At 54.1% G+C, this 25,955-nt stretch overlaps 3 protein-coding genes and 1 non-coding gene across 12 annotated transcripts in view; 3 read left to right on the top strand and 1 right to left on the bottom strand.

Moving 5' to 3' along the window:
- The first annotated feature begins 639 nt into the window (after nt 1–639).
- Nucleotides 640–12,753, top strand: FBXO6 (F-box protein 6). 6 transcript variants are annotated; one of them, XM_033432936.2, is made up of 8 exons: nt 888–1,035; nt 2,418–2,552; nt 4,931–5,183; nt 7,956–8,251; nt 10,366–10,492; nt 10,973–11,068; nt 11,936–12,071; nt 12,312–12,753. In XM_033432936.2, the coding sequence occupies exons 4-8, from the start codon at nt 7,987–7,989 to the stop codon at nt 12,483–12,485; spliced, it is 798 nt and encodes a 265-aa protein (XP_033288827.1). In that variant the 5' UTR covers nt 888–1,035; nt 2,418–2,552; nt 4,931–5,183; nt 7,956–7,986; the 3' UTR covers nt 12,486–12,753. The 6 variants fall into 6 exon arrangements, with proteins under 6 accessions (XP_004272442.1, XP_049568734.1, XP_033288827.1 ...); XM_004272394.3 differs by lacking the exons at nt 888–1,035; nt 4,931–5,183 and adding an exon at nt 640–746; XM_049712777.1 differs by lacking the exon at nt 4,931–5,183 and having other exon boundaries at nt 873–967.
- Nucleotides 12,754–12,845: 92 nt separating this feature from the next.
- Nucleotides 12,846–25,131, bottom strand: MAD2L2 (mitotic arrest deficient 2 like 2). 4 transcript variants are annotated; one of them, XM_033432944.2, is made up of 10 exons: nt 18,140–18,324; nt 17,907–18,008; nt 17,722–17,773; nt 17,509–17,627; nt 15,997–16,068; nt 15,302–15,402; nt 14,402–14,496; nt 14,005–14,078; nt 13,417–13,509; nt 12,846–13,178 (listed from the first exon to the last, which is right to left on the bottom strand). In XM_033432944.2, exons 3-10 carry the CDS (start codon nt 17,759–17,761, stop codon nt 13,137–13,139), a joined length of 636 nt encoding a protein of 211 aa, XP_033288835.1. In that variant the 5' UTR covers nt 17,762–17,773; nt 17,907–18,008; nt 18,140–18,324; the 3' UTR covers nt 12,846–13,136. The 4 variants fall into 4 exon arrangements, with proteins under 4 accessions (XP_033288835.1, XP_049568768.1, XP_033288836.1 ...); XM_049712811.1 differs by lacking the exons at nt 17,907–18,008; nt 18,140–18,324 and adding an exon at nt 25,111–25,131; XM_033432945.2 differs by lacking the exon at nt 17,907–18,008 and having other exon boundaries at nt 18,200–18,333.
- Nucleotides 21,983–22,086, top strand: LOC117202397 (U6 spliceosomal RNA). The gene has a single exon (XR_004484737.1). It is a non-coding gene; the product is annotated as a U6 spliceosomal RNA (small nuclear RNA).
- DRAXIN (dorsal inhibitory axon guidance protein) overlaps nt 25,091–25,955 on the top strand; it is a 28,419-nt gene continuing 27,554 nt past the window's right edge. Inside the window, exon 1 of the mRNA XM_033432946.2 lies at nt 25,091–25,213. The gene's annotated coding sequence lies outside the window, so the exon portion shown is untranslated. The remainder of the gene's footprint in view (nt 25,214–25,955) is intronic.

The following is a 25,955-nucleotide window of genomic DNA, read 5'->3' as shown; positions in this document are numbered from 1 at the left end:
TGGCTTAGGTGGTCTGCCCACCCCTTTGGTGGTGGTGTGTGCAGCGGGCATGTGCAGTACCCTGCTTTTGCTCCCAATGCTCTGTTTTTGGGCTCTTCAGAAGTGGCAGTTGGGTTTTTGGTCTTTTTGTATCTTGTCCATAATTTGCCCCAACTGCACATGCACACAGTTATTTTTAGTCCCTTATAGTTTCTTTGTAGCTTATCAGCTCAAGGAGATTGTCCAGGTGCGAGCACTGCAGCAAAGGGTCCCAGGTCCCAGCCTGTCTCAGGACCACTACCCACTAACTGTATGGCAAGTTAGCAAAACACACTCTTCCTCGGAGAATATGCAGCCCTGAGTTAACAACCTGGCCTGGATCAGGCACCCTCGGGCAGTGCACACCCTGCATGATCCCTTGTGGTTGGCTGAAGTAGGTGCTTGATAATTATTTGTGGAATGAAGAAAGGAATTAATGAACTTAATCCCAGCAAAAACGCAGAGCGGTTTTTACCTCTGAGTAAGTCCTAGGGACGGTACGAACCAGGCTCAAGGCCAGAGTTTCAGCAGTCACCCTCCAGGCGGGGGCCCACCTCCCTCCCTGCAGGGAACCGGAATAGAGGTCTAAGGAGTGGCCCCCAGAGGGGAAGGGCTAGGTCAGAAGGAGGCTCCGGCCTACCGGAGGGAAGTGGGAGCAGAGAGAAATTGGGTCCCCACTGCTGAGCCGCCCACCGCCTGGAAGAAAAGACTGAGCTTCAGGAAACGAGGTCTGGAGCTCCCCTGACACCGCCCCGACCCTGCGGACACCAGATTTCTTTGCTCGCGCCTGGGAAAGTGGTCCCGGCGTGGGGCGGGGCGAAGCCGCAGGAGCAGCAGGCTGGGGCCGCGAGGGAGGCGGCCTGAGCGCGGCGCGTGACGCAGGCGCCGGGCGGGGCGAGAGCTGACGGCGCCGCCGAGGCCGTAGGCTCCAGGCAGACCCCGAGCTCAGGTCGCGCCGAGCGCTCCGACCCGCGCCCAGATCTCGGCCCAGGCAGGGGACGGGTAGGGGGGCGACAGGTGCGGGAGAGGGCTTGGATGTTCGGCGCTGGGGGGTCGTCGGGACGTTAACCGAGCCCGAAGACGCTGTCTCCGGCCGGCCGGGAAGCCGGCAGCTGCGGGAAGGGTGCCGGGGGGAGCCGCTTCCGGGCGGGGCGGGGCGCGGGGCGGGGCCAGTCTCTAGGGTCTGATAGCTCGGCGCGGAACGCTTCGCTTCCCGGCTTGGCCGTCCCGGAGTATCCTCGGCGTCCGCGGCCACTCCGGCTTAACCTCGCGTGCAGCGCCCCGGCCAGGGGACAGTCTAGGGACTCGGCACCGTCACGCCCGCAGGACCTGGGACGGGGGCCTAACTTCCCCAAGCCGCAGTTTCCGTTTTCGGAAATGGGCTTAGTAACAGTGTCTCGAGTGGTTGTAGGGAGGGTCTGTGGAGAAAAGGCCAGCGTGTGGCCCTGGGCCTAGTACGTGGGAAGCCCAATCGATGCGAGGTGGCTTCTTAGGGCTGATGTGGACGTTTCCACCCCAGAATGACCCAGGATGACCTTCACCCCCTCCACCCTTCTGCATTCAGGCTTTGGGGATGGAGTCTAGTGATGACATGCGACCAGAGCGAAAGACCAGACTTTGGACGATAGGTCGAGCAGGTGTTTGTACCTAAGACGCCTCTAACTTGGAGCCCAGGGACTTTTATTTGGCCTAGACAATGCTTTTAGAAGTTGCCAACATTTAAAATTTGACAGATTTCATGTATTTAAAAAATGTTTAAAATTCCAGAAAAATGGGAAGACCTGGCCGCATGGAGTATTTTTCCATCATAGCATTTTGCACAAGCTGCAAGTACCTTATTTATCTGTTTTTTTGGGGGGTTTTTTTCTCTGATAATGGAAAAATACTTCTCCCTGGGCAGGCGCCAGAGTGTGTGCCCACCCTCATTTTTTTAATGGGATGAAAGCTTTGAGAAGACTGTGAGCTGTGTGAAAATTAAAAAAGGGAAACCTCACTAAAATGGAGTCAGGAAATGAGGAAGAGGAACACTTGACAGTCAGTACAATCCCAACATCAACAGGCATACTTAAAATACCTGGCAGGAAGTGAGACTACTACTGCCAGCAGGAGGAAAAAATGATTTTCTCTTTGCCTGGCAACAGCTCAGCCAATGAGAGACTGTCACAACTCAACCAATGAAAAGCCATTATACTTCCAACTCCCCGTGTCTTCCAATGGGCTTTTTGTTTATAACGGCCCCACCCAATTTTCCCTTCTCCTCTGTAAAAGAGTCTCTTCTCCTTTGCTTAAGAGGACCTGTAAGTGGTTCGCCATAGTTGCATATCCTGCCTTGCAGTTATTTGCTGCTCCCAAATAAACCTGTTTTGCAAGTAAAATAAGCGGCTATTTTATTGTTTTAGGTTAACATTACACGGAGGTTTCACTGAGATCCAGAGAAGACCCCCCAACAACTCCGAGGCTGGTGAGCAAACAGGTGCTGGTACCCACAGATCCCACAGAACTCACTGCTTTCTCACCAACTTTGCAGTTTGAGGGTAAGTTTTTCTCCTGGATCCGAGCTCCGCTCTTTTTGCGTTTTGAAGCTCTCCAGGTTTTATTTGGGATCTGTTTGAAGGCTTCGTCCTTTTTCGTTAAGGCCTTGTTTGTCTGTGAGTACTCGGTTGGCACTTTAGCCTCACTCTTGAAATCACGCTGTTCCAACTGGAACTGGGCTAGCTTTCAGTCCGACTACTTTTGGAACCAGGCTGTTCCTATTGAAACTGTGCTGGTATTTGGCCTGTGGGCTGTTTGAGAATGATTCTTTTGCTCTAGAGAAAAACCCCTGAAAAATGGGATCCCAGTTATCTAAATGTTTTGAGGGTATTGTAGCCAACAGGGTATTGCAGGGTACTGTAGGGTATTGTAGCCAACAGCTGGACCCTGTGGCACAGGTATATCCCCCTTGCTTCAAAGCCATTCCTTCTACTGTCCTTCTGGTTAAGGCCACCAAAGAGACAATCATGGGATCCCCTTTAACCATCTTCGTACCCCATCTTCGTACTGCATGCTTCCATGCAGTGGAAGCCCTCCTAAATTCTCGTCCACTCAACATTTTTCAGTCAGTTGCCTCACCTCTTATGAAATCCTTTTGCTAACTGCTCCTCACATAGCTCTTTCACATTGCACCAACCTCAACCCTGCTACTCTTCTCCTCTCCTTCACTGATGAATCCCCTCACCACTGCCTGACCCTTACTGGTCACCCTTTGACTCCGTGTAATAATTTAGAGGAGACTCCTCTAACCAATGCAGATTTTTCATGATTTACTGATGGTTCTTACTTAAAGGGAGAAAGTGGTAAAGATTGTGCTGGGTATGCCATTGCAACTCCTTTTGATATTGTTGAAGCAGCGCCTTTACCTACGGCTTAATTATGCAACAGGCTGAATTATATGCCCTCACTGAGGTTTGTAGTTTAGCCAAGGGCAAAACTGCAAACATTTATACTGATAGTCAGTATTCCTTTGGAGCAACCCATGACTTTGGAATAACATGGAAATAAGGTTTCCCTACCTCTAATGGGGAAAAGATTAAAAATGGCTCTTATATGCAAAATCAGTTAGGCGCTATACTCTTGACAGCTGCCTTGACTATTATTAAGATCCCTGGGCATTCCAAGCTTGAGTCCCTATAGGCTGAAAGAAACCACCTTGCTGATATTTCTGCCCCAAATGCTGCTCTCGAAGGAACCAATGACCAAACTTGCGGTATGATCCAAAAGGATGCTCCCCAAGATAACCATCTAGAAATGCCCAATGCCCCAGAAAAGGAAAAACAGTATTGGGGATCTAGGAACTGCTGGTTCAGTAGAAAGAGAAAACTCTGGTTTGGGCCAAATAACAAACTGGTCCTCCCAGAAATTCTGATTCCCACACCTCAGCACTGTACATGCATTGAACTCTTGGTCCAGTGACAAAATGATAGCATTCATGAATGAATGTTGGTGGGGAAATATTAATAAGGCCACAAAAAGTACCTCCCTTCTTGTCCCACCTGTCCAAAATACAATCCAGGGAAACCTGTTTGCACTGTTCCCAGACACTTTGAATTGCGTAATGGGCCATTCAAAGTTTGGTAGATGTAGAGGGGAAAGCGGGGGAGGGGTAAATCAGTAGATTGGGATTGACATATATATACTACTCTGTATAAAATAGATAACTAATAAGGACCTATTGTATAGCACAGGGAACTCCACTCAATACTCTAATGACCTATATGGGAAAGAATCTAAAAGAGGGATATACGTGTGTGTATAACTGATTCACTTTGCTGTACACCTGAAACTAACACAACATCGTAAATCAACTATATTCCAATTAAAATAAAAGGTTGGTAGATGGATTTCACATAGCTGTCCCCATCTCATGGATATAAATATATTTTATTACATGGTCTGTATGTTTTCTCATTGGATTGAAGCCCTCCCTTGCAGACAGGCCACTGCTTCTTCTGTGGCTACAATTTTGATAGAAAAGATTATCCCTACCTGGGGAACCCCTCTTGAACTTCACAGTGATCAAGGAACCCATTTTACTGGTCAGGTGCTTCGACAAGTTTGTGCTCTTTAACTGGTTTTACAGCATTTTCACTGTACTTTCTATCCTCAATCCTCAGTTAGTGGAACGTTCTAATGGCAATATTAAGACCTAGTGGGCAAAATTCATAGAGACCCTCCCCCCAAAAAGCATTGCCATCGGTCCTTCTAAATCTCAGATCCACCCCTTTCAGAACTCAAACTCTCACCCTTTGAGGCAGTCACAGGGCACCCAATGTTCCTTGCCCCACCCACTTTTGACCCACAGCTGATGAAAGGAGATATATTTCAATACTGTAAAGGCCTGATTGCGTCTATTAAAAATAACAATGCTTGGTAGAGCAATCTTCTTCATAGTGCGCTCTTGGGAGACGAAGACCTTAAGCATCACACCTTTCAACCTGGAGATTTCATGTACTGGAAAAGACACCTCGAGAAGGACTCTCTTCAACCTCACTGGAAAGGCCCCATCAGGTACTGCTAACCTACCCTTGTGCCTCCAGACTTCAGAGAACAGACTCTTGGATTCATGTGACACGTCTAAGAAAGCACCAGACCCTAACTGGACCTGCACACCATCTGGTGACCTGAAGGTAAAGATTTCCTGGATTTGAAGCAGATGACATCTGATGAGACAGCTTGCCCAAGATGTCTAGACAAGGCCTGTTAGAAGGTTTAGAATTCACAGAAGTGTCTTTCTTTCATCTAGACCATAAAACTGACTCTGGATTCTTATCCAAATTCAGTTTCTTGAATTTTCAACCTACAGTCTGTATCATTGATAAAACATCTGATTCCAAACAGTTTCTTTTGAGATAACAATACTGTTTAATTACTTCATGTTTATTCCTACACTGTATCATTCCAAAATTCTTTTTTTTAATTTAATTTTTTTTATACAGGAGGTTCTTATTATCTATTTTATACATACTAGTTTATATATGTCAATCCCAATCTCCCAATTCATCCCACCACCACCACCACCACCCCCTGCTTTCCCCCCTTGGTGTCCATACGTTTGTTCTCTACATCTGTGTCACCATCTCTGCCTTGCAAGCTGGTTCATCTGTACTGTTTTTCTAGATTCCACATATATGTGTTAATATACGATATTTGTTTGTCTCTTTCTGACTTACTTCACTGTGTATGAGTCTCTAGGTCCATCCACATCTCTACAAATGACCCAGTTTCGTTCCTTTTTATAGCTGAGTAATATTCCATTGTATATATGTACCACATCTTCTTTACAAAATTCTTGTTTAATTCCTTCAGTTTTGAGTGTGCCCTTGCTGTATTCACTATTCTAAGATACAGACTTTTGGATGGGAAATTCCTGAGAGATCTCCCTCCTACCCCTCCTTGTTACTCAAATGTGACAATAGGTTTCCAATCTGTGCACTTTCCCTCTGACATGGGACAGGACACCCAGAAAAGATCCTTCCTGGCATCACGGGACAAAAGGCCACTGAATGCTGATTTAAAAAACAGACAAAAACCCTGACTCTTGATCAGTGATGCTTTTGGAGAAAGATCTTGATCAAAAGGGGGAAATGTGAAAATTAATGAAGCGAAACCTCACTAAAATGGAGTCGGGAGGCCAGAAGGGGGGAGTACTTGACAGTCAATACAGGAAGAATCAATACAGATCTCTGGCAGGAAGTAACACTACTAGTGCCAGCAGGAGGAAGAAAGATTTTCTCTTTTCCTGGCAACAGCTTAGCTAATGGTAGACTGTCACAACTCAGCCATTGAAAAGTCACTATATTTGGAACTCCCAGTTTCCTCCAGCAGACTTTTTGTTTATAACAGTCCCTCCCAACTTCCCCATCTCTTCTATAAAAGAATTCCCTCTGCTTTGCTTAACAGGACTTACAAGTGGTTCACCAGTTGCACGTCCCAAATTTCAATTCTTTGCTGCTCCCAAATAAATCTGTTTTGCTGGTAAAATATCTGGCTGTTTTATTGTTTTAAGTTAACAACTGCTTCTTTGGCCAAGTCGCAATGAAAAATGAAGTCTCCCCAGTGTCCCTACATGTCCCAGGAGAATATTCCCTTCCCCACCCATCAGCAGATAAGGCCTATCTGCTCCAGCCATCTTGAGTGACAGTGGCTACAGGCCCACTCCCACCCACCTGAGGGAATCCCCTTAGACAGCTGGATAACCAGGATCCCCCCAGGCAAGATTCAGGCCAAGGTGGTGGCACTGTAATTTTCCCAAAACCCTGTGCAATTCAGACGTAGGAGGGAGGAATGTGTTCTTGGGGGCGGGTACCTCTGCAACTACTGGAGAGTCGTTTGGCTCTGAGGCTAGGAGTGTGGTTAATGGTGCTGTGGAGCACTTCTCAACCAGCCCTGTGCTAAATGCTTTCCTTGTACTAACTCAGTCCTCCCAGCCGCTCTGAGGCCGGGACAGTTACCAGCCTCTTTGGGGGGACTACCTTCCCAGCGAGTCACTCCAGGCCAGGATTCAAACCCAAGCGATCTTGCTTCTTCACCCTCAACGTGCTTTTCCGTTTCTGGGCATTTCAGAGTGGCCTGACGCCCAACCCAGAACTGTGTGGGGAGCCTCCTCATTGGGATGTTTTATCACAGCTAAAGTGGGCAATTTGGGGAGAGAAAGTTTGTTTCTCAGCCCATCACTTAAATTGTGAGCTAGTCTGTGGATGTAATAAAGATTTTACGTTTTTTTTAATATGTATATTATTTCCCTCACACTTTTTTAAATTATTGTATTTTTATTTTTGGCTGCATTGGGTCTTTGTTGCTGTGTGTGGACTTTCTCTAGTTGCAGCGAGCGGGGGCTACTTTTCCTTGTGGTGTGTGGGCTTCTCATTGCAGTGGCTTCTCTTGTTGTGGAGATTGGGCTCTAGGTGTGCAGGGTTCAGTAGTTGTGGCGCACGGGCTTAGTTGCCCCACGGCATGTGGGATCTTCCAGGACCAGGGATCAAACCCATGTCCCCTGCATTGTCAGGCGGATTCTTAACCACTGTGCCACCGGGGAGTCCCAAGATTTTGTGTTCTAACGGTGAATTCATAGTATTAAAATAACATCACTGAAAACCTTTGCAGAGCTTACAGACAACAGCATGGCCTTGGCAAATCTTACAGTTCTCCAGGCCCACCAACTGAAAATTAAGCAATTAATTTTTTAATGGGGGGTGGGGTCTCTTAAAAACTGAGTCCCTGAAGACTTTATCAATATTTTTATTGCACTCTTTCAAATGTGCATAACATGTGGCCACTCTTTATTTTGAGGGTCTACCATGTACTGGAAAGGGGCTCCAGTGTTCCCTGGCCCAGGTCCCTGGGGGTCTAAGGGGTCCACCTCCTTGGTCAGAGCTCATGAGCACTGTTGCTCCCCACAGGCCTGTGCATGCTTCTCACCCCCCCACGGCCATGGCCCTGGTCAGCATCAACCAGCTGCCCGAGAGCATCCTGCTGGAGGTGTTCACGCACCTGCCCGCTCGCCAGCTGCTGCTGAACTGCCGCCCTGTCTGCAGCCTCTGGCGCGACCTCATCGACCTTGTGACCCTCTGGAAGCGCAAATGCCTGCATGAGGGCTACGTCACTGAGGACTGGGACCAGTCCGTGGCTGACTGGAAGGTCTTCTACTTTCTGTGCAACCTCCGCAGGAACCTCCTGCGCAACCCGTGTGCCGAAGGTGGGCCGGGGCCTGCTGCTGGGCTGGTTCTGTCCCTTTCCTGAACCTCAGGGCCTTTGTACTTGCTGTTCCCACATTACCTGGAATGTTCTCTCATCACCACCACTCCCCCCAACACCTGTCATGCTCCCTTGGTCCCTCTCCTCATTCTTCAGGTCTCCGTTCAGAGATGTGCCCTGATCCCCCGTCTGCAAACAGTGCTCCCCACGTCTGTCACATCACCCCATTTCCTTCCTTCATAGCCCTGGTCATAACCTATAATAACGGAATCTTTTTTTTTTTCTCTGCCACAAATTTCAAGTTCCTGGGGCCTGACAGATCTTGCCACTCTGCACCCTGTGTCCACATAGCATGTGCTCAGGAAACGTTTGTTGAATGAATAAGCACACTGCAGACCCCCTCCCCTTTGGTTCAGTCTGTGCTGCCTAACGTTGAGGGAGGGCTTCCTGTGTGCCAGGCACTAGTCTGAGGTCTTAGAAATGTCATCATCCTCCCGTCACCCCATGATACAAGGAAGGAGATGAACTTCAGAGGCAACTACGATCACATGGTTTGAGGCTCCTGTTTGGCTTATGTTCTCATATATTTGCCAGGCTTTTTTTTTCTTCATTTAGCATCTTCATTTAGTACCAGGCATCATGCTTCCTGTTTAGGTACAGCAGCAGTTGATGAAGAGGCATAGTTTGTACACTTAGAATCCCTTCCTCTCTTTATCCTCATGAAGATCCTGAGAGTTAGCCAGATAAGAAGGGTTTGGCTCCATTTTATAGATGGGGAGCGTGAGGCCCCCCAGATGAGTGTCTTGCTCAAAGATCTAGAACTGCCCAGCTTCTGGGGTCCAGTCCTGACTGCTGAAGGCCCTTAGGCCCCTCTTCGAGGCCCCATAGACAGTGCCCCAGACACTCAGTCTCCTGGCCTGCCCCAAATCCTGCTCAGAAGCTCCCCAGCTGGGCTGGGCCATCAGCGCAGCTCACACAGCCCTGCAGAGCCGGCCACCCAGCCTTGCGCAGCTCTCCCCCTGCGCCTGCCCTGGGCACTGGCCCGCTCTGCATTTCTGAATTCCTCTTCTGGTTCTCTACTGGGGGGCTCCCGGGGCACCTGGGGAATAGATGTGGGCTCCTAGTAGAGGGAGCAAAGGAATAATTTGGAAAAGCTCTCCTGGTGATTGTTCTGGAAAGCCTGGGTAGAGAAGCACTGTTTCCTGAGGGCCTCTCAGCTCAGTCTGAAGGGGGAGATGGGAGGGACAGCCTTACGCCTACAGACCTGCCAAGGCAACCTGGTGGGGACCCTTCCACCAATACGGGGTTGCTACACATCACCAACCCAGAGGATGCCCAGCCCCCCAGTCCTCCCTCCTGCTCTGGGCAGAGGGGGTCCGAGTGGGCACAGCAGGTTCCCATGACCCACCAGCAAAGCCCCCCAGATCCCAGTATGTAGTTAACCTCCTGGACGTCGACGTCAGGGGAATGCCAGTCGTCTAGTAAGTGGTCTGAGTTGGGACAAACTCACATTAGCCATTAAGAACAGAATTACCGGGCTTCCCTGGTGGCTCAGGGGTTGAGAGTCCGCCTGCCGATGCAGGGGACACGGGTTCGTGCCCCGGTCTGGGAAGATCCCATATGCTGCGGAGTGGCTGGGCCCGTGAGCCATGGCCACTGAGCCCACGCGTCCGGAGCCTGTGCTCCGCAACGGGAGAGGCCACGACAGTGAGAGGCCCGCGTACCACCAAAAAAAACCACAGAATTCCCCACACAGGCCTTTCATAATTTAATGGTTCGAGAACTGAAACTTGGGTATTTCCAGAGCCCCTGGGCAACGTGGAAGTGAGGAAAGGTTCATTTAGAATTTCTGGTCATACTCTTTTCTTTTTTTCCAGCTTCACGTTAAGTGTTGACCTGCTCAGGGACAAAGTGGGAGGCAGAGGGCCCAGATCAGGATTGCTGTGCTGGGCACAGGTGGGAAGGCGGGGAGGGGGGCTTGTAGGGCGGCTCCAAGGTGCCGGGGGGTGCATGCCTGGAGATCTGAGCCTTACCCGCTCCCTCCCAGGACCAGGTGGAGAGGGCCAGGCTGAACATTCACCCAGAGGGTCTCACTGCAGCTTCTGTTTTTCCTAGAGGATATGAGATCCTGGAAAATCGACTCCAACGGAGGGGACCAGTGGAAGGTGGAGAGCCTCCCCGGGGCGCATGGCACAGACTTCCCTGACCCCAAAGTCAAGAAGTACTTTGCCACGTCCTATGAGTAAGACGAACTGAATTGAGAAGCTGTGTGGAGGGAAAAGGGTCCGGACAACCTTTTGCCAAATCCCAGGCCTAAGTGAGGGCCTGTGTGTGAAGCTCCAGAAAGGGGGTTCCAAAGCCAGCTCAGCTTCTACCTCTTTCTGGGGCAGGAGGCAACTCAGTGGCTGGGTTGAGGCAAGTGGGGGAGGCGAGCAGTTTGAGGAGGCTGGGAGCCCGTCAGGTGGTTGGGGTAAGTCAGGGATGGTACAGGTTGTCCCCAGTCTAGGGGCCTGAGTTCACGGAAGCGCCCTCCTTGGGTGCCCGGGACACTGGGCCTAAGGACTGGGATGATCGCCACCCAGGCACCAGTGGGTCAAACTCCCTGCACGTTCCCCGCGGGCCTGCACGGAGGCAGGAGCCAGAGTCCTGTCCTGCAGCCCCTGCACCAGCTCCCTGGGTCCGGGCCACGCCTGGGGACGCACGCCTCGCCTCTGCTCCGCAGGATGTGTCTCAAGTCGCAGCTGATAGACCTCAAAGCCGAGGGCTACTGGGAGGAGCTACTGGACAAGTTCCGGCCGGACATCGTGGTTAAGGACTGGTGAGTGGGGCCTGCGCCCGAGTCCCACACTCTGCATCCCTCCCTCTGCTCTTCCTGAGAACCCCTCTCGGGAGTGCCCACTGAGCCCGGCGGAGTCCTGGGGCGAGGGCTGCCCCCCTCCCTACCGACAGGCCCAGCACTTACTCAACACTGCCCCCCGCCCCAACCCTGCATCAGCAGATGTTAGCCCCAGTTTACAGATGGGGAGACTGAGGCCTACAGATGAGTTGTCACTAACAGGCCCTGGAGCAAGAGACACTAGGACCCAGCCTCCCTGGACCTCGCAGATACTCACATGCCTGTCTGCCTCCCCTACCCCTTTCACTGTTCATCCCACGACTCTATCCCAAGCTCCTACTCTGTGCCCAGAACTTTGTCTGGCCTGGCCCAGGGCAGAAGCAGGACCCTAATGCCCGCCAGGCCCCAGGGCCACTACTCAGGGTGGGGGGTTGGGGCTTGAGAGGTGTGCAGGGCTACAGTAGGGCTGACCAGAGGGGGAGCCCTGTGCAGCCCCCATCACACAGGCCACCCCTCCCGAACCTCCATTGTAATGTACCGGCGGCGACACAGATCCTACAGCCCAGGACTTTATCTCTGTAGAGAGCCTTTTGCTTTTTACGGTGACATCTTCACTGAAACACCCAGGAGGGTCGCCTCTTTTCTCAGATGGGATTATTGAGGCCCAGCGCAGACGGACTGCTTGCCCCAGGGGCACAGTGGGGCACAGGGAGCCCTGGAGCCGGCTGGGCCTCATGGGCAGAGCAGGGAAATGAGACTCGGGGCTCCGATTTGTGGGCCTGCTGCCTGCCCGCCTCCAGGGCCACCTCTGTACTGGGGTGCACGGTCCCAAGCCCTCCCCTCCCCCAGGTTCGCCGCCAGAGCGGACTGTGGCTGCACCTACCACATCCGAGTACAGCTGGCCTCGGCCGACTACATCGTCCTGGCCTCCTTCGAGCCCCCGCCCATGACCGTCCATCAGTGGAACGATGCCAGGTGGACAGAGGTGAGGCCTCACCTGCTCGCCCCTCGCCATCCACTTCTCCCAAGGCCAGGATGGCAGGAAATCTGGGGCAGCCCCAGGGCCCAGAATGCACCAGTCCTCTGTCTGGAGTTCCTGCCTTCTGGCCGGGAGGCTCTCCCCTGCAGGACCTGACTCCAGCCGTCCCCTCTCCAGCTCAGTGGTCATCCTGTCTCATCCCCTCTTCAGTCCTGGTGGTCACTTCCTTTCCCCTCCTCCCCCCAGGTCTCCCACACCTTCTCGGATTACCCTCCAGGTGTCCGCCACATCCTCTTCCAGCACGGGGGCAAGGACACCCAGTTCTGGGCAGGCTGGTACGGTCCCCGCGTCACCAACAGCAGCATCGTCATCAGCCACAGGGTGACCAGGAGCCCGGCCCCCTCCGTGGCTCCGCGCTAGACCAGGCAGGGGCCAGAGGAGGTGGCCCACCTGCCCCCCCCCTCCCCCTCCACAGGCCCTCCTGACAGCCTGTCCTCTGACAGCCATTCATCCGTCTTCCATCTGGGCCAGCCGATTGCCAAAGGTCCCCTCCAGGCAAGGCATGAGCCTGTAGGGGGCAGCGAGGCTCCCTGCCCCAGTTCCCACCTGGGGCAAACCCACCAGTCTGTGAACTTAATTGTCACGTAGCTCTGACATTTTGTTGTAATAAATGTTTTCAGTAAAACCAGCCTGGGGTCGGGTCTAGGGGTCAGGCTACAAGGTCCTCGGCACTTTGGTAGAGAAGCAGCCTCCCTCCCCTCCAGGGAGTGACAGCCCAGCTCAGCCCTGGGGGCTCTTTATTGAAACAACTCACAGCACAGTATTTGAGGCAGCGCTGGCCAGTGGAATCCCAGGAGGCTGAGAAATTGAGGTCCCAGCACCTGTCCCTGCCCTCCTGGGGAGGATTCCTCCATGAAGGCAACCAAGCCTGAGCAGCCCCGGGCTGGAGGGTGGGTGGTCCATACATAGAGGCAATAAGAGCACTTGGAATCAGAGTGACCCTGCAGCACTGCCCTAGGCTGGGCCCCCGAAGTCCGACAGTTGTGGCATCCACGGTGGGCAGGCACACCCTCAGCTGCTTTTATGAGCTCGCTCTTCCACGTAGAGCTGCATCTGATGGACAGGAACGAACACCATGGTCAGGTGGACAGCCAGGGCAGCTACTCTGGAGAACCCACGGGGTCTCCGACAAGGGTGGGCTATGTGGCCCCAGCCAGGGTTTAAGGGAAAGAGGGAGTTGGGAGCCTAAAGCCAGGCATGCCCTGGTCATCTCCCCCGAGCCTTGATCCAGAAGCCGCCTGCCAGGGCCTCAGCACACCCTGAATAAAGCACACGGGCCCAAGCAGCTTACCTTTAAGATGTCTGATGTCATGGTTTTCAGGGGTATCAGTCGGGGGTCATGCATGTGGACGTCCTGCTCATCTGCCAGGATCCAGGGGAAGTCCTAGGGAGGGGACAGGGGAAGGGTGGCAGGGGGCTGGTCCATGGCCCGCCCTCACTTTGCTGCCCTCTCCCCTTCCGGAGCTGGCATCCTCAGACTTCGGGGAGCATCAGAGTCACCAGGGAATCGCTGGCCGTGCAGATTCCTAGGTTCCCCCACCGGAGAGAGGCTGAGTCTAGATCTGAGCTGGGCTGGGAGCCCCAGTGATTCAACAAGCCCCAAACACCAGTTCTGAAACTGGATCAAGGATCCCCTCCCTTGAGAACCCCCAATGAGCTGGTGGCTCTCCCTGCTCTCAGCGCCAAGTGCCCAGGTGGGGCGATGGCAAGCGGGTGGCCACAGGCCAGCACACAGTGAGAGCCTACCGATGCCAGGCGCTGCTGTAAGAAGTGTAATGAATGCCCTGCCGTAGGCAGCGCCCTCGCTCTCATGGAACTCTGGTTTTCAGAGCCTCCCAGCGGTCTCCCTGCCCACCCTCCCACACCAGTCTCATCTCACCTTGATGACCTGGATCTTCTCCATGTTGCGAGTGGCAGCTTCTCTCGTGTGCACTAAGACTGTGAAGGTACAGCCTAAAGAGGCCAGAGTTTGGTCAAGCCTGGGCCACCCCATGCCTGCCGCGTGGCACAGCCTCTTCCCACCTCCCTAGCTGGCTCAGCAGCCCCGCAAAGCAGAGTGTAAACCCAGTGTTCAGACAAGTCACAGTCAACAGGGAGACTAAAGCCCAGGTGGAGTCATCAGGGAAGCTTCCTGGAGGAGGTGGGCTTTCAGAAGAGTTCTAAAAGGCAGGAAGGAAGAGAGGGAGCTTGGTGCAGCCAAGTAGGGATCTGAGGACACAGACCAACACGGGTAGCCATGGAAATGCCCAGGGAAGAGGGGGTGGGAGTGAGCACACCTGGGGGGTTGTGGTCCAGGACAGCATCACATACACTGATCTTCAGGATGAAGGCTCGGAGCAGCTGCTCCACGTGAGACAGCAGGGAGTCTGAGCTGGGAAGCAGAGAAGAGGAGGGTCTCCCAGCACATGGGTGTCCCCCTCCCACCAGCAGGCAAGCAACTCTGGGAGCAGCCCTGGCGGTGCAGAGTCCCCCTAGTGCTTCTGAGTGTATTGACTTCTGAGGCCCTGGCTACCTGTCTCTACACAGTTGGCATCATCTGGGGAGTTTAAAACCAAAGCCGAGTCCCATCCCAGGCTAATTAAGTCAGAATGCGGCGGGGGGAAGGGGCAGGGAACCCCAGTAGGTGGTTCTAATATGCAGCCCAGTCTGAGAACCGGACACAAAGCCGGGAAGGGACAGGGTTTGCCCGAGGCTACATAGCAAGTGGGGACAGATTCTAGTGCCCTGACCTCACCACACGAAGCTGGCAGCTGACCAGCCCAACACGCCCATCCAAGGTCAACTTCTAGTTGACTAGGGACTGGATGGATGCTTGACTGGGAAGTCAGGAAACTGGGTCTGTGTCCTGGCTCTGGGTGACCAGGTCAAGATCATCTCTCGGGACCCTGGTTTCTCCATCTATAAAATGAGGTTGGGACTAGCCATTCACCAACGTTGTGATTTTCCAGGTGTGATACTGGAGGGTCTCCGTGTAACCTGTGTGATGTCCACAGAGACCACTGGGCGGCCGGCTGTGACTCAGACACTAACAGGCCTCGTTAGGTCAGCACACCTTGCCATGTCTCCTCTCAGGCCTTTAGCAAGGCATTCAGGGGCTGCCTTAAAGGGGTGAGGGTGGCCGTGTTACTAGGGACCTCACACCAGTGAGCACGTGGATGGGGGACGAGGCAGCACACCTGATGGACAGCAGCGGAGGCTGCGTGATTTCGAAGACGAATTTCTCCACTGGGCGGTGCTCCTTGTCCAAGATGACTACCACCACTTTCTCCACATCGTTCTGCAAGGACAGGAAGCCCCGATTCCAGAACTGGACACCCGCCTCCCCCTTACCCCACCCCCCAGCCCCTGCCCCCTGCTCCCTGCCCAGGGAAGAATGGGAAAGGTGCACTCACGGCACTGCTCAGCTTCTAGGCCCAGAGTCCCTGAGAGCCCAGAAAGAGGTTTGAGAAGTTGAAGTAGGCGCCCCCAGACATGAGTAGTACCCGCGGAGAGGAGAGGATGCCTGGGCCCCACAGGGGTCCCAGCGTGTCCCAGGGAGCAGAACAAGGTAGAATAAGGAAGCCCTGAGAGGCCAAGCTCAGACAGAGCTTGGGGGCAGAGGGGGAGAAAAGAACAGGTGAGAAGGACCCAAAACCCTCTGGGCAGGCCCCAGTCAGCCAACTCCACTAACCAGGGCTCCCGGGCCCAGCACGCCCTGAACGTGCCCACATGCCCTGGGGCCTGTCCCTGGGCAGGGGTGGTCTCCAGAGTGCAGGGCACAGGCTTCTGGGTGTTAAGAGTCATGGGGACCCGGTATGGTTCCAGCATCACCCCATCCTGGAGCATGGAGGAGCACTGGGGGTGGCGTGGGCTAGGGGCCTGGTGCCCTCACCTTCTCCAGCAGCGGCTTGACGCAGTGCAACGTGTCCTGGATATACTGGTTCAGCTCCGGGTGACAGGACATCTGCACACAACCCCATGATGGCTGGTGAGGCTGCAGCACTGATGGGGGAGCCATTGGAGACCCCCTCCAGCAGCCCAAGGGCCTGTCTGCCTTCGGAGAGAGGCGCAGCAGTTCCCTAGGGCTCCCCACCCAAGAGACAGACTTCCCATCACGAGGCTAAGAACTGAATTATCCACAGAGGGAGAGAAGTTAGAAGATCCTAAGAATTCAGTCTCAACATTAGCATTTAATATAGCATTAGGAGTTCCTAACGCGGGGTCACTGAGCTCCTCCAGAGTCTGAGAAGTCTTTAAATTGTGAGTGTTTGAGCATACAGGCATTTTTCCAGAGAGGGGATCCAGAAATTTAATCCATTTTCGAACATTAAGAATCTGGAACAGACTTCCCTTGGTGCGCAGTGGTTAAGAATCCGCCTGCCAATGCAGGGGAGAGCCCTGGTCTGGGAAGATCCCACATGCTGCGGAGCAACTAAGCCCGTGCGCCACAACTATCGAGCCTGCGCTCTAGAGCCCGCGAGCCACAACTACTGAAGCCCGCGTGCCTTCAGAGCCGGTGCTCCGCAACAAGGGAAGCCATCGCAATGAGAAGCCTGCGCACCGCAACTAAGAGCAGTCCCTGCTCACCGCCAACTAGAGAAAGCCCGCGCACAGCAGCGAAGACCCAATGCAGCCATAAATAAATAAATAAATAAACTTATTAAAAAAAAGAATCTGGAACTAAGGAGTTGTGTGGCCTCAGGCTTAACTTCTCTGTGCTTTAGTTACTTCATCTGTGGAAGATCTCATTTAAAAAAGTGAGGATTAAGTGAGATAAGTACCTAGTACACGGTGGGTGCTCAGTAAGTGCTGATTCTTTTTTCCTTTTCCTTGTATATCTTTTTGTTTGTTTGTTTTTTGGGATTTTTTCCCCCCTATATATCTTTTAAGCTTCCACCACCTTCCAGTATTCGGTCATTTATTCTAATGTTTACTGAGTGCTTTCTAAGGGACAGGTACTTCTTGAGGCTGGGGATAGAGTAGCATATATTTACTGCTTTGTCTGCCTTTTAACCTAAAGCAACCCGTTACAATTAGGGTAAATGAGGGGAGAGGGGAGTGCCTGAGGTTTATAGGAATCCCCTCCCCAAACCAACCATTCACCAGCTTCAGGAGACCTTTAAAATACAAAGATGGGGGGCTGGGGGGCTCTAATCGGAGGGCCTGGTCCCTAACTTCTAGCAAGGGGAACTCCCAGTTCAGAGGGGACAGAAGGAAACGCCACTGCGGCGAGGGGTGGGAGGTTGTCGGGCTAGCAGCAGCTGCCGGGAACTAGAAGGCAAGGCCAGGCCGCTGGGAACTGAGAGGGCTGAGCCTGAAGAAGGAAGAAAGTTAAAAATGTCCTCTCTACCCACTCTGTGATACGGGGGTGACCCAGTGCACCCAGTCTGGATGTGGGGCTCACCTGGACAGGCACGTTGTACTTCTTACGCTTCTGGAAGATGCCCACCGGGTAAACCTCACGCACGTAGAGGATCAGGTGCACCGCCACCTCCAGGAACTCGCAGAGCACGTCGGCCACCACTGCGAGGGGGCAGAACCCAGTGCGCTCGGGGAAGTCCGCCAGCCCAGGCCCTCCCTCGCCCCCCGCCAGGGTGCGCAGGTCCAGCCTCTTTACCTTGACCAAAGTTGAGGTCCTGTCGCGTGAGCGTGGTCATCCTTCCCGATACCTAGGGGGTGGGGCAGGAGCGGGAGCTAGTTTCTAAGGCCCCTATAGCCGCAGGGCCCGCCCACCTCCACTGCCCCTCCCCTCCTCCGTCTGGGGGGAATCTGGGCAGGACCGCCCCTCCCTTCACACAGAACCGGAGCAGCTGGGAAGGACCCCCCACGCTGGCGTCAGAGCTCGGAGGCATCAGCTGCGCCGCGATCAGCCTCTGCGCACTAGCCGCCTCGCCCTGCAGTCTCCTGGGAGTAGATAAGGCCAGAGCTGTGCCCGCATAAAGGGCACCGCCGCAGAGGGTACAGCTGGATGCGCAGGGCCGGTAGCGTGAAGCCGGACACGCGGAAAGCGAAACTAGGCTGGAATAAGACTTCACCTCCTGCCAGGCTGGATTCTTCCCCTGAGGGAATCCCGCCCTTCTCCTCTTCCCCGGTACCGGCTCCGGCCTCGATTCCGGACTCGGGGCCAGGCCCCCGCGAGGGAATCCACCGACCGATCACTCGCGCCTCGCGCTCAACCAGACGCCCAGGCGCCGCTCCATGACGTCCGCGGCGCTCCGGCGGGTCCTAGCGCCGGCTTCCAGCCACGCCCACCCCCTGCGCAGCCAACCACGGGTGCAGGAGGGAGAGACGGCCAGAGGGGCGGGGCTTGGGAGGGGCGGGGCCCTGCCTGGGCGCCGGTGTGATCCCAGGGCCGATGCTGCACCACGCCTCTTCCTTTCAATTTTAGGTGGGCGCGAAAAGAGACAACTTTGGTCTCCACATCGGATCGCAACGTATTTTCCCCCCAGGGCATTTCTCTCGCTTTAGGAGGCGCGGGAAGAGGTAGCGTACGTGTTGCTGGTGAGAGCCAGCTCGAGGTCACAGCTGGGCACTATGGACAGCGACATCTACTGCTAGCTCCGCAGTCACCATCCCCGGAACCTCAGCTGCCCAACCGAAAGCGAATCCGCCGGCTCCGGGGCGGGGACAGGGGAGGGCCGGCGAGCACCGGGGACGTCCCCGTCCCCATCCCCACCCGGAGCCTAAATGCAGCCAGTCTTTACCTCCCAAGAAGGTAAAAACTTCCCGGGCCGTGCATCATAACAATAGCTGACATTTATAGAGGTCCAGCCATGTGCCAGGGACTGGGCTAAGTGTGTTCGTGGATCAGCTCACTAAATCCTCAAAACAATTCCACGCGACAGTTGCCATGATTGTCCCCGTTTTACGTATGAGCCAAGTGAAGTTCAGAGGGGTGAAGTAACCTGCCCGAGTTACCCAGCTATTGGGGGAGGCGGTGGGCATAGTTGTCTTCTGCCACTACACTTTGTAGCTCGGAAGTCCCCCAGAGGCATGGACTCTGGAAGGGCTGAGAGGACCCTGGGAAATAATAATATTAATATTAAAATAATTACTAACATGCATTGAGCACTTAATATGTTTCAAGCACTGATTTCTTTAATTCTCTCATTAACCCTAAGAGCTAAGCCTTCATTTTACAGTCCCACTTTATAGATGGTAAAACAGGCTCAGAGATGTTCCCTAATTTGCCAAAACCACACAGTTGGAATACAAACCCAGTTCTGACTCCTACTCGAACTCCAGGGCTTCACCTTATTTTCAGCCCCTTTATTTTACAGATGGAAAAACTAAGTTCAGAGAAGTGGCTGAGGAGTTATGGCAACAAATCAGGGCCAGAAGTCCGGGGATCTTGTCTCTGACCTCCAGGGACACAAAAGCTGGTTAGGAGTCATGCCCATCTGCTGGTACACAGATATAGCTATAGGAATGTTTACCGTTTACTGCTTAGTATTGGAGACCTGCACCTCCTTCACCCCAGATGCTTTCAAACCTGCATTTACACACTTCTGATGGGGTGGGGGCAGGGGAGAGAATAACTAACCTAGCCCATTAAGCCAAGAATGCCCGCAGAGCATTTCTCAAAAGCAGTCCTAGGAAATCTGCATCAGGATCCCCAGGGAGCCCATTAAACGTCAGGAACCTGGGCTTCCCGGACCTACCAGATCAGTTGGGGTGCACAGCAGGGCACTAGCCCTTTAACAAGCTCCCAGGGGCCCTGATGCCCAAGAAAGTGTGGGAATTGCAACCACAGTGGTTTGGGCTTTTCCAGGGAAAGTCTGCATTTCATAAAATTGCAGTGCTTAACCCAATGGAATGGATGATTTATTTCAGAAATGGATGCATCTGGCAGCACATTTGGGGCACAGCAATCCTTTCCAAGACCTGGGGACCCTGCCCATGTCATATAGAAGAGGACCATTTCCATATGGAAAGAGCTGAGCAGCTCACTTGCTTGTAGACAGGTGTCCCCTGGCTCCTTGAGATTTAATCACTGAGGATGCTTTGGAAACTGGAGAGATTTGAGGGTCCCTCTTTGCCCGTCCCTGGAACCCGCTCAAGCAGCATTTTCACTGGTAACAGAAAGTGGCAGTCTTAAGGGGGCAATTCTTTGTAAAGGGTCCCTTAGGATTGGGGTCTAGGGTGGAGAAACTCAGAGCCCAGCTACTCCTGTGGCCTCCGAGGCACAGTGTGAGCAACCTGGGGGCTCATGCCAGGCATTCCTTCATGGGCCCTAAGCCCCAGCCCCCCACCCCACCCCCGCCCTGAGACGACACAGTGCAAGTCACCCATAGGTCTCCTGCCACACAGAGCTAAAGAACTTCAGAGAAACCTTGGTGGACATACACCCCAAAACTCTCATTTTTCCAGTGAGGACACTGAGGTCCCAACACCTTTGTTTGACACTGGGGCACCCACCCTGTCAACTGTAACCTGGATAAAAACACCTACATTCGGGGCTTTGGATTCGGAGCCAGCCATAAACAGAGGAAGGGGGGCTAGGAGACAGATGAGGAGGGATCAAACTGATCGACCTCAGCCCCCAAAAGGCCTCCATCTCATTTGTGAAATGAACAGGCTGGACAGATGTTCCCTAAACCTCTGATGGCCTCGGGTTCCACGGGGGCCAAGAAGCTGGGCATGGGACAGGGGTAGGGGGCCGAATCAGCATGGGGCCATGGGGGAGCTCTGTGAAAAGTCATCTGTTACTTCCATCCATTCGGCATCTGGTTTTTCATATTTTAATCGCATCAGCATGATGGATGGTCACGGATTACAGATTACAGATTACAACCCCAGATTACATCATGGGGTTAATTTATTACATTTTTGAATACCCACTTGCTGGGAGACTGTTTTTCAAAGGTATTTGCATATCTTTCACCATAACAACAATGTGTAGGAGGGCATCTGGGAGGGAAGGATGGATGTTTAGGAGGGGAGAGAGCTTATTTGCCAACTGAAGCAGGTTCCTGAGGGTCTGCAATGGGAACGGAGAGCAAATCACTCCCTAGAGACATTTAAATTGAAACTAAGAGAAGGTGAGATGCAAGAAAGTTTTGCAAAGACTGCACGGGTGAAGGAAGATTCCTGGGGTTCACTGAACAGCACACAGTGAGTGAACGGGGTATAATAACAAGCAAGGAAGTGTCCAGACCCCTAAGATGCTTCCAGAGTCCCTCCCATTCTCACCATCCTGATCACAGGACACATTATCCATCCCATCCCTGCCTAAGGTTCCCAGGACACCAAACACGGAGGTGGGAGGAGCCACAGAGTCAGCACGTATAGCCCGGTGACGATCCCACTGATACCACGATATTCAGGAACCCAGCCAGCTGGGATGCCCCCTGAGCAGAGGCCCAGCCTCATTCATTCTCTTAGTCCAGCACCTCACCAGTGCCTGGCCAAATCCAGGTTCTGAATGAATGTGTGTCCAATGAGCGAATGAAAGAACGAAGGCATGAAATGATGGTGCGCAGTGTCTCATTGCCACTTGCCCGACATGAATCCTCATTTAGTCTGGATGAGGGGCAAAGACCTCTGATTTCAGTGCTTGGGCTCTAGGTGGTGGTGTGCAGAGAAAAGCTGCTTTCACAAATGAAGCAAGAGCTGCGGATTACTGACTACGGTGCCCCTCACACCCACTGGGCTGCTGCTTCTCTCCCCACCACTGCCCCTTAACCTGCTGTGAGGCCTTCCCTCTCTGATTCTCAGTTTCCTCATCTGTAAAATGGGATCATGGCAGCACCGATTCCATAGAGTTGAGTAAGAAGTAAGTGAGATAATGTTTGTAAAACGATAAAGTGCACAATGCCTGGCACATAAATGCCTAATTACTGGCTGTTATGACAATGATATTCAGATTGACACACACCTTGCTAGCTTCGGCAGCACGTGTACAAAAATTGGAACGATACAGAGGTTAGTGTGGCCCCTGTGCCAGGACGACACGCAAATTTGTGAAGCGTTCCACGTTTTTCTAAAAAAAGAGTGGATATATGTGTACGTATAACTGATTCACCTTGCTGTACACCTGAAACTATCACAACCTTGTAAATCAACTATACTCCAATAAAAATTCTAAAAAAAGAGCGACACACACTATCTAAGCCCCTAGAGCAAACACTCTGAACCAGCCATCATGCCTTTCAAAACCCCATCCAAAACATCCGGAGCTGTGCCCCTCTTGCCAGTTCCATTTCCCAAGGCAGCAGGCAGCCCCCAAGATGCCCTTAAGGTGGGCATGCATCCTCATGGCCCGAGATGCCTAAAGACAAGTGGCTGCGGCTGAAGACAGCTCCTCTCCCCGCTCATCTAGTCTTCTGGTGTGAGGCCCGACCTGCCCAGCTGCCCCAGATCCTGGGGTCCACTGCTGACCTCAGACCCAGGTCAGAGCCCTGACCTTAGGCCAGTAACACTGGGCGGCTTCCAATAGTTCAACCAGGGCAAAGCCCCCATGCCATTCCGTCCCTGAAGTTCTGCTGACTCCGCAGTGTCATTGACACCTTGTTGGTCAGGGGGACCTGCCAGGTCATCTCTTTTTAAACTTTGAACTTTTATCCACAGAAATGCACAGAGACACTAAATGTTTTCCACAGTTTTAGGGGTTGCCGGGACCTCTGAAGTCATCCTCAACCACAGGGTAAGAACCCTTGATCCAACTCAACTGCCACTTTTTAAAAATAACTGCTTTATTGAGATATAATTCACAAACCATAAAGTTCATCCTTTTAACGCATGCAATTCAGTGGTTTTTAATATCGTCGCAAAGTTGTGCGTCAATCACCACTATCTAATTCCAGAACATTTCCATCATCCCAGAAAGAAACCCCCTGCATACATTGGCAGCCACTTCCCCAGTCTCGCCTTCTGCCAGCCCCTGGCAACCAACCACTCGTCTACTTTCTGTCTCTATGGACTTGCCTACTCTGAACATTTCATGTAAGTCATACAATATGTGGCCTTTTACGTCCGGTTTGTTTCACGTAGCATTCATGTTTTCAAGGTTCACCAAAATTGCGGCATGTACTGGTACTTCATCCTTTTTGTGGCCGAATAATATTCTGCTGTATGAATATACCACGTTTTGTTTATCCACTCATCAGGTGATGGATATTTGACTTGTTTCCACTTTGGCCATTCAAACGTGGGGAAACTGAGACCCAGAGTCACCATAACCTAGATGGGATAGGAGTCCAGACCTCTCTCCTAACATCCACCTTTTCTTGCAGCATTGCTCTGGGAGGACCCAGAGAACAGAGAGTCCAAGCGTGGCGAAAGATCGCCCCACTGGCGAATAGCCATCGCAACAGCATGTGAACCAGAGGATCCAATAACTTGCTTCCGGTTCAGTAAATGCTGGGCCACAGCTTCATCCTTGACAGAGAGGATCATACCCACTGTCCCCCTCCCAGGCCCAAGCCACCATCACCTCTTCTCTGCCACTGTTCCTAGCTGGTCTCCCTGCTTTTGTCCTTGCCAAATGCAGTCTATTCTCAACTTTGGGAATCAGAGTGAATTTGTTAAAACCTAAGTCAGATGATGTCTCTGCTCTGCTCACAACCCAATCCATCCTCGTGCCTGCCCATCAGGCTGATAATATTACGATAACAATAGCAGATAATTTTTCTAGAGCATATCCTGTGGGGTCAAGACCTTAGGAACATTATCTCCTTACACAGGCCACTGCACTTAATCCTTGAGCCCTGAGAGTTACGGCTAACGGTGAGCTCAGAGAGGTTAGGCCCCTTGCCCAAGCATACGGGGGATGAATGACAGCAGAAGAGGGGCCCAGGCATCTTACCCGACTACAGAGCGGAGCTCTTAAAACTCTGAACCATAATTTGCCACGCTGGAGAAAGAAGAAAACAGTCGAAATGGAAGCCGCTGGGCCAGCTCCAGGCGCCAGGCAAGACTGCTGCTTCCCGCGAACGCGGGCCCGCCCCACCGCTCTCTGATCTTTGCAGCGCCTGCGGCCCCCCTGACCCCGCGGTGAGTTATGGGGGCCGCGGGACCCATAACACAGCATTCCGGGACTCCCAGGGTCGGCAGGACGCGGCACCCTGCTCTGTGATGGATAAGCCACCCCTAGCGCTGGCTTTGTCCTGCCTGGGCCGGGTTGGGGACCTACTTTGGACGGGGCGTGGCGAGAGGCGGACCGCGCGCGCGCGCGCGTGTGTGTGTGTGTGTTGGGTAGGGGTATTGTCTTTTTCCCTTCCCTCCCAGGGTGTGTGAGTGGGGAGCGGACACTAGCGCAGCCGTCAGTGCTCCCCAGTCTCACCTGGTAGCGCTTTGAAGACCCCCCTGGACCCCCACGTCGAAGACCGACCCCTCCCTGAACCTCGCCCCCAACTCTGCGCACTTTCGGAGGCTACTGAGGCCCCGCGGTGCGCCGTTCCTCCTCCCTCGCACAGGGCATTTCTTCCGTCCCATTTGACAGCCTAGGCGGAATAATCCTTTTGGGGAACCGCCGGCCTCTGCGCTGCCAGACGCTGCCGCAGCTGAGCGCTCAGCTCCAATCCATTGTTGGGGTCCGCCAGGGACCCCCCGCCGCGGCCCTTTGTCGCCCGCTCCCTGCTGGGCCGCTCCAGATGCGCCACCGCTGCCCGCGCCCCGCCCGTCCCACGCGCCCCGGGCCGCGCCGAGGCGGCTCTTCCGCACCGGGAGGAGTGGGCCCGCCTCTCCCGGTGCCTGCACGGCCGCCCGGCTGCGCCAGCCTTTGTCTACCTTCTTTGTCTGCCCCGCGCCTTCGCGGCGGCGGCAGCTAGGCCTCTGGGGAGGGGGCCCGGAACGCCGAGCGCAGCTGGCGAGGGCGCGCTGGCTGGGAGCGCGCGGGGCCCGGCCCGGCCCGGGGCTGCCCCTCGGCTGGGGGCAGTGGAGCCCGCTCGCCGCCGCCCCTCCCCCGTCCCCTCCGCGTGCTCCCGCCCCCTTCCCTCACGCCCGCCCCCTCCCCCTTCCCTCCAGCCCAGCTCAGCCTCGGCACATCCTCCTGCCGCCCGCGCACCTCTCCGCGCGGTCCCGGCTTCGCGGCTCGGCCTTCCGCTGCGCTCGGCTCCCGCAGGCGCTCGGCCCCGCGCCTCTCGGCCCCTGCCCCGCCGGTTGGACAGGTAAGGCTTGGCCTTGGCCCGCCCCTGGCTCCACCCTCCCGCCTCACCTGGCTGCGCGCCGGGACAAAGGTGGGCTACCTGGAGCGCTCAGGGGCGGGGCGCGCCGGAGACTGAGGATGGAGGTGAGGATGCTGCTTTCCTCCCTGCCCTCCCGGCCCTCGGACCCGTCGGTCAGTGGGTCCACCGCCTCCGCTCTTCGCCGCGTCTCCCCTCGGCTCCTGGCTCTGCTCCTGGGCCCCTCATCCGCCCGCCTTCCGCCGGACACTCACTTTTCCACGTTCTGACACTGCCTAGCGTGCGCCCTTGCCGCCCTCTTCCGGACGCGGCTCTCGCCCACTCTCCTCCTCGGCACTAGCCTTCTCCCTCTGGGACCCGGTCTCTCTTTGTCTCTCTGTCTCTGAGTCTCCCGGTGGTCTCTCAGGCTGGGGACCCCAATCTGACATCGTTTGAAGAAGATTGGAAGATTCCCTAAGCTCCGGACAGAGCTGGCAGGAGTGCCCTCTGCTTCTTTCGAGGCTGCCTACGGGGCTGGGGTGTGTTGCAGGTAGAGGGAGGTTCCGGCTGCGCCCCCCGCCAGCACTGCCCAGTTCCTCGCGCTAGCAGCCCCGACAGCACTGGCCTCGCTCTTCTGGCCCCGGCTCAGGCTCCCTCCCTCTCCACTGCTGGCTTTTTTCCAACCGCACGCCGGGGTCTCAGGCTGCTGCGGGACCCGAGGTTTGAGTGGTGAGACTTCTTGGGTTTC

This window comes from Orcinus orca, chromosome 1, assembly GCF_937001465.1.
Source record: "Orcinus orca chromosome 1, mOrcOrc1.1, whole genome shotgun sequence".
Lineage (NCBI taxonomy): Eukaryota > Metazoa > Chordata > Mammalia > Artiodactyla > Delphinidae > Orcinus > Orcinus orca.
Note: the sequence above shows the minus strand (reverse complement) of the source record. Positions and strands in the feature narration are given on the sequence as shown.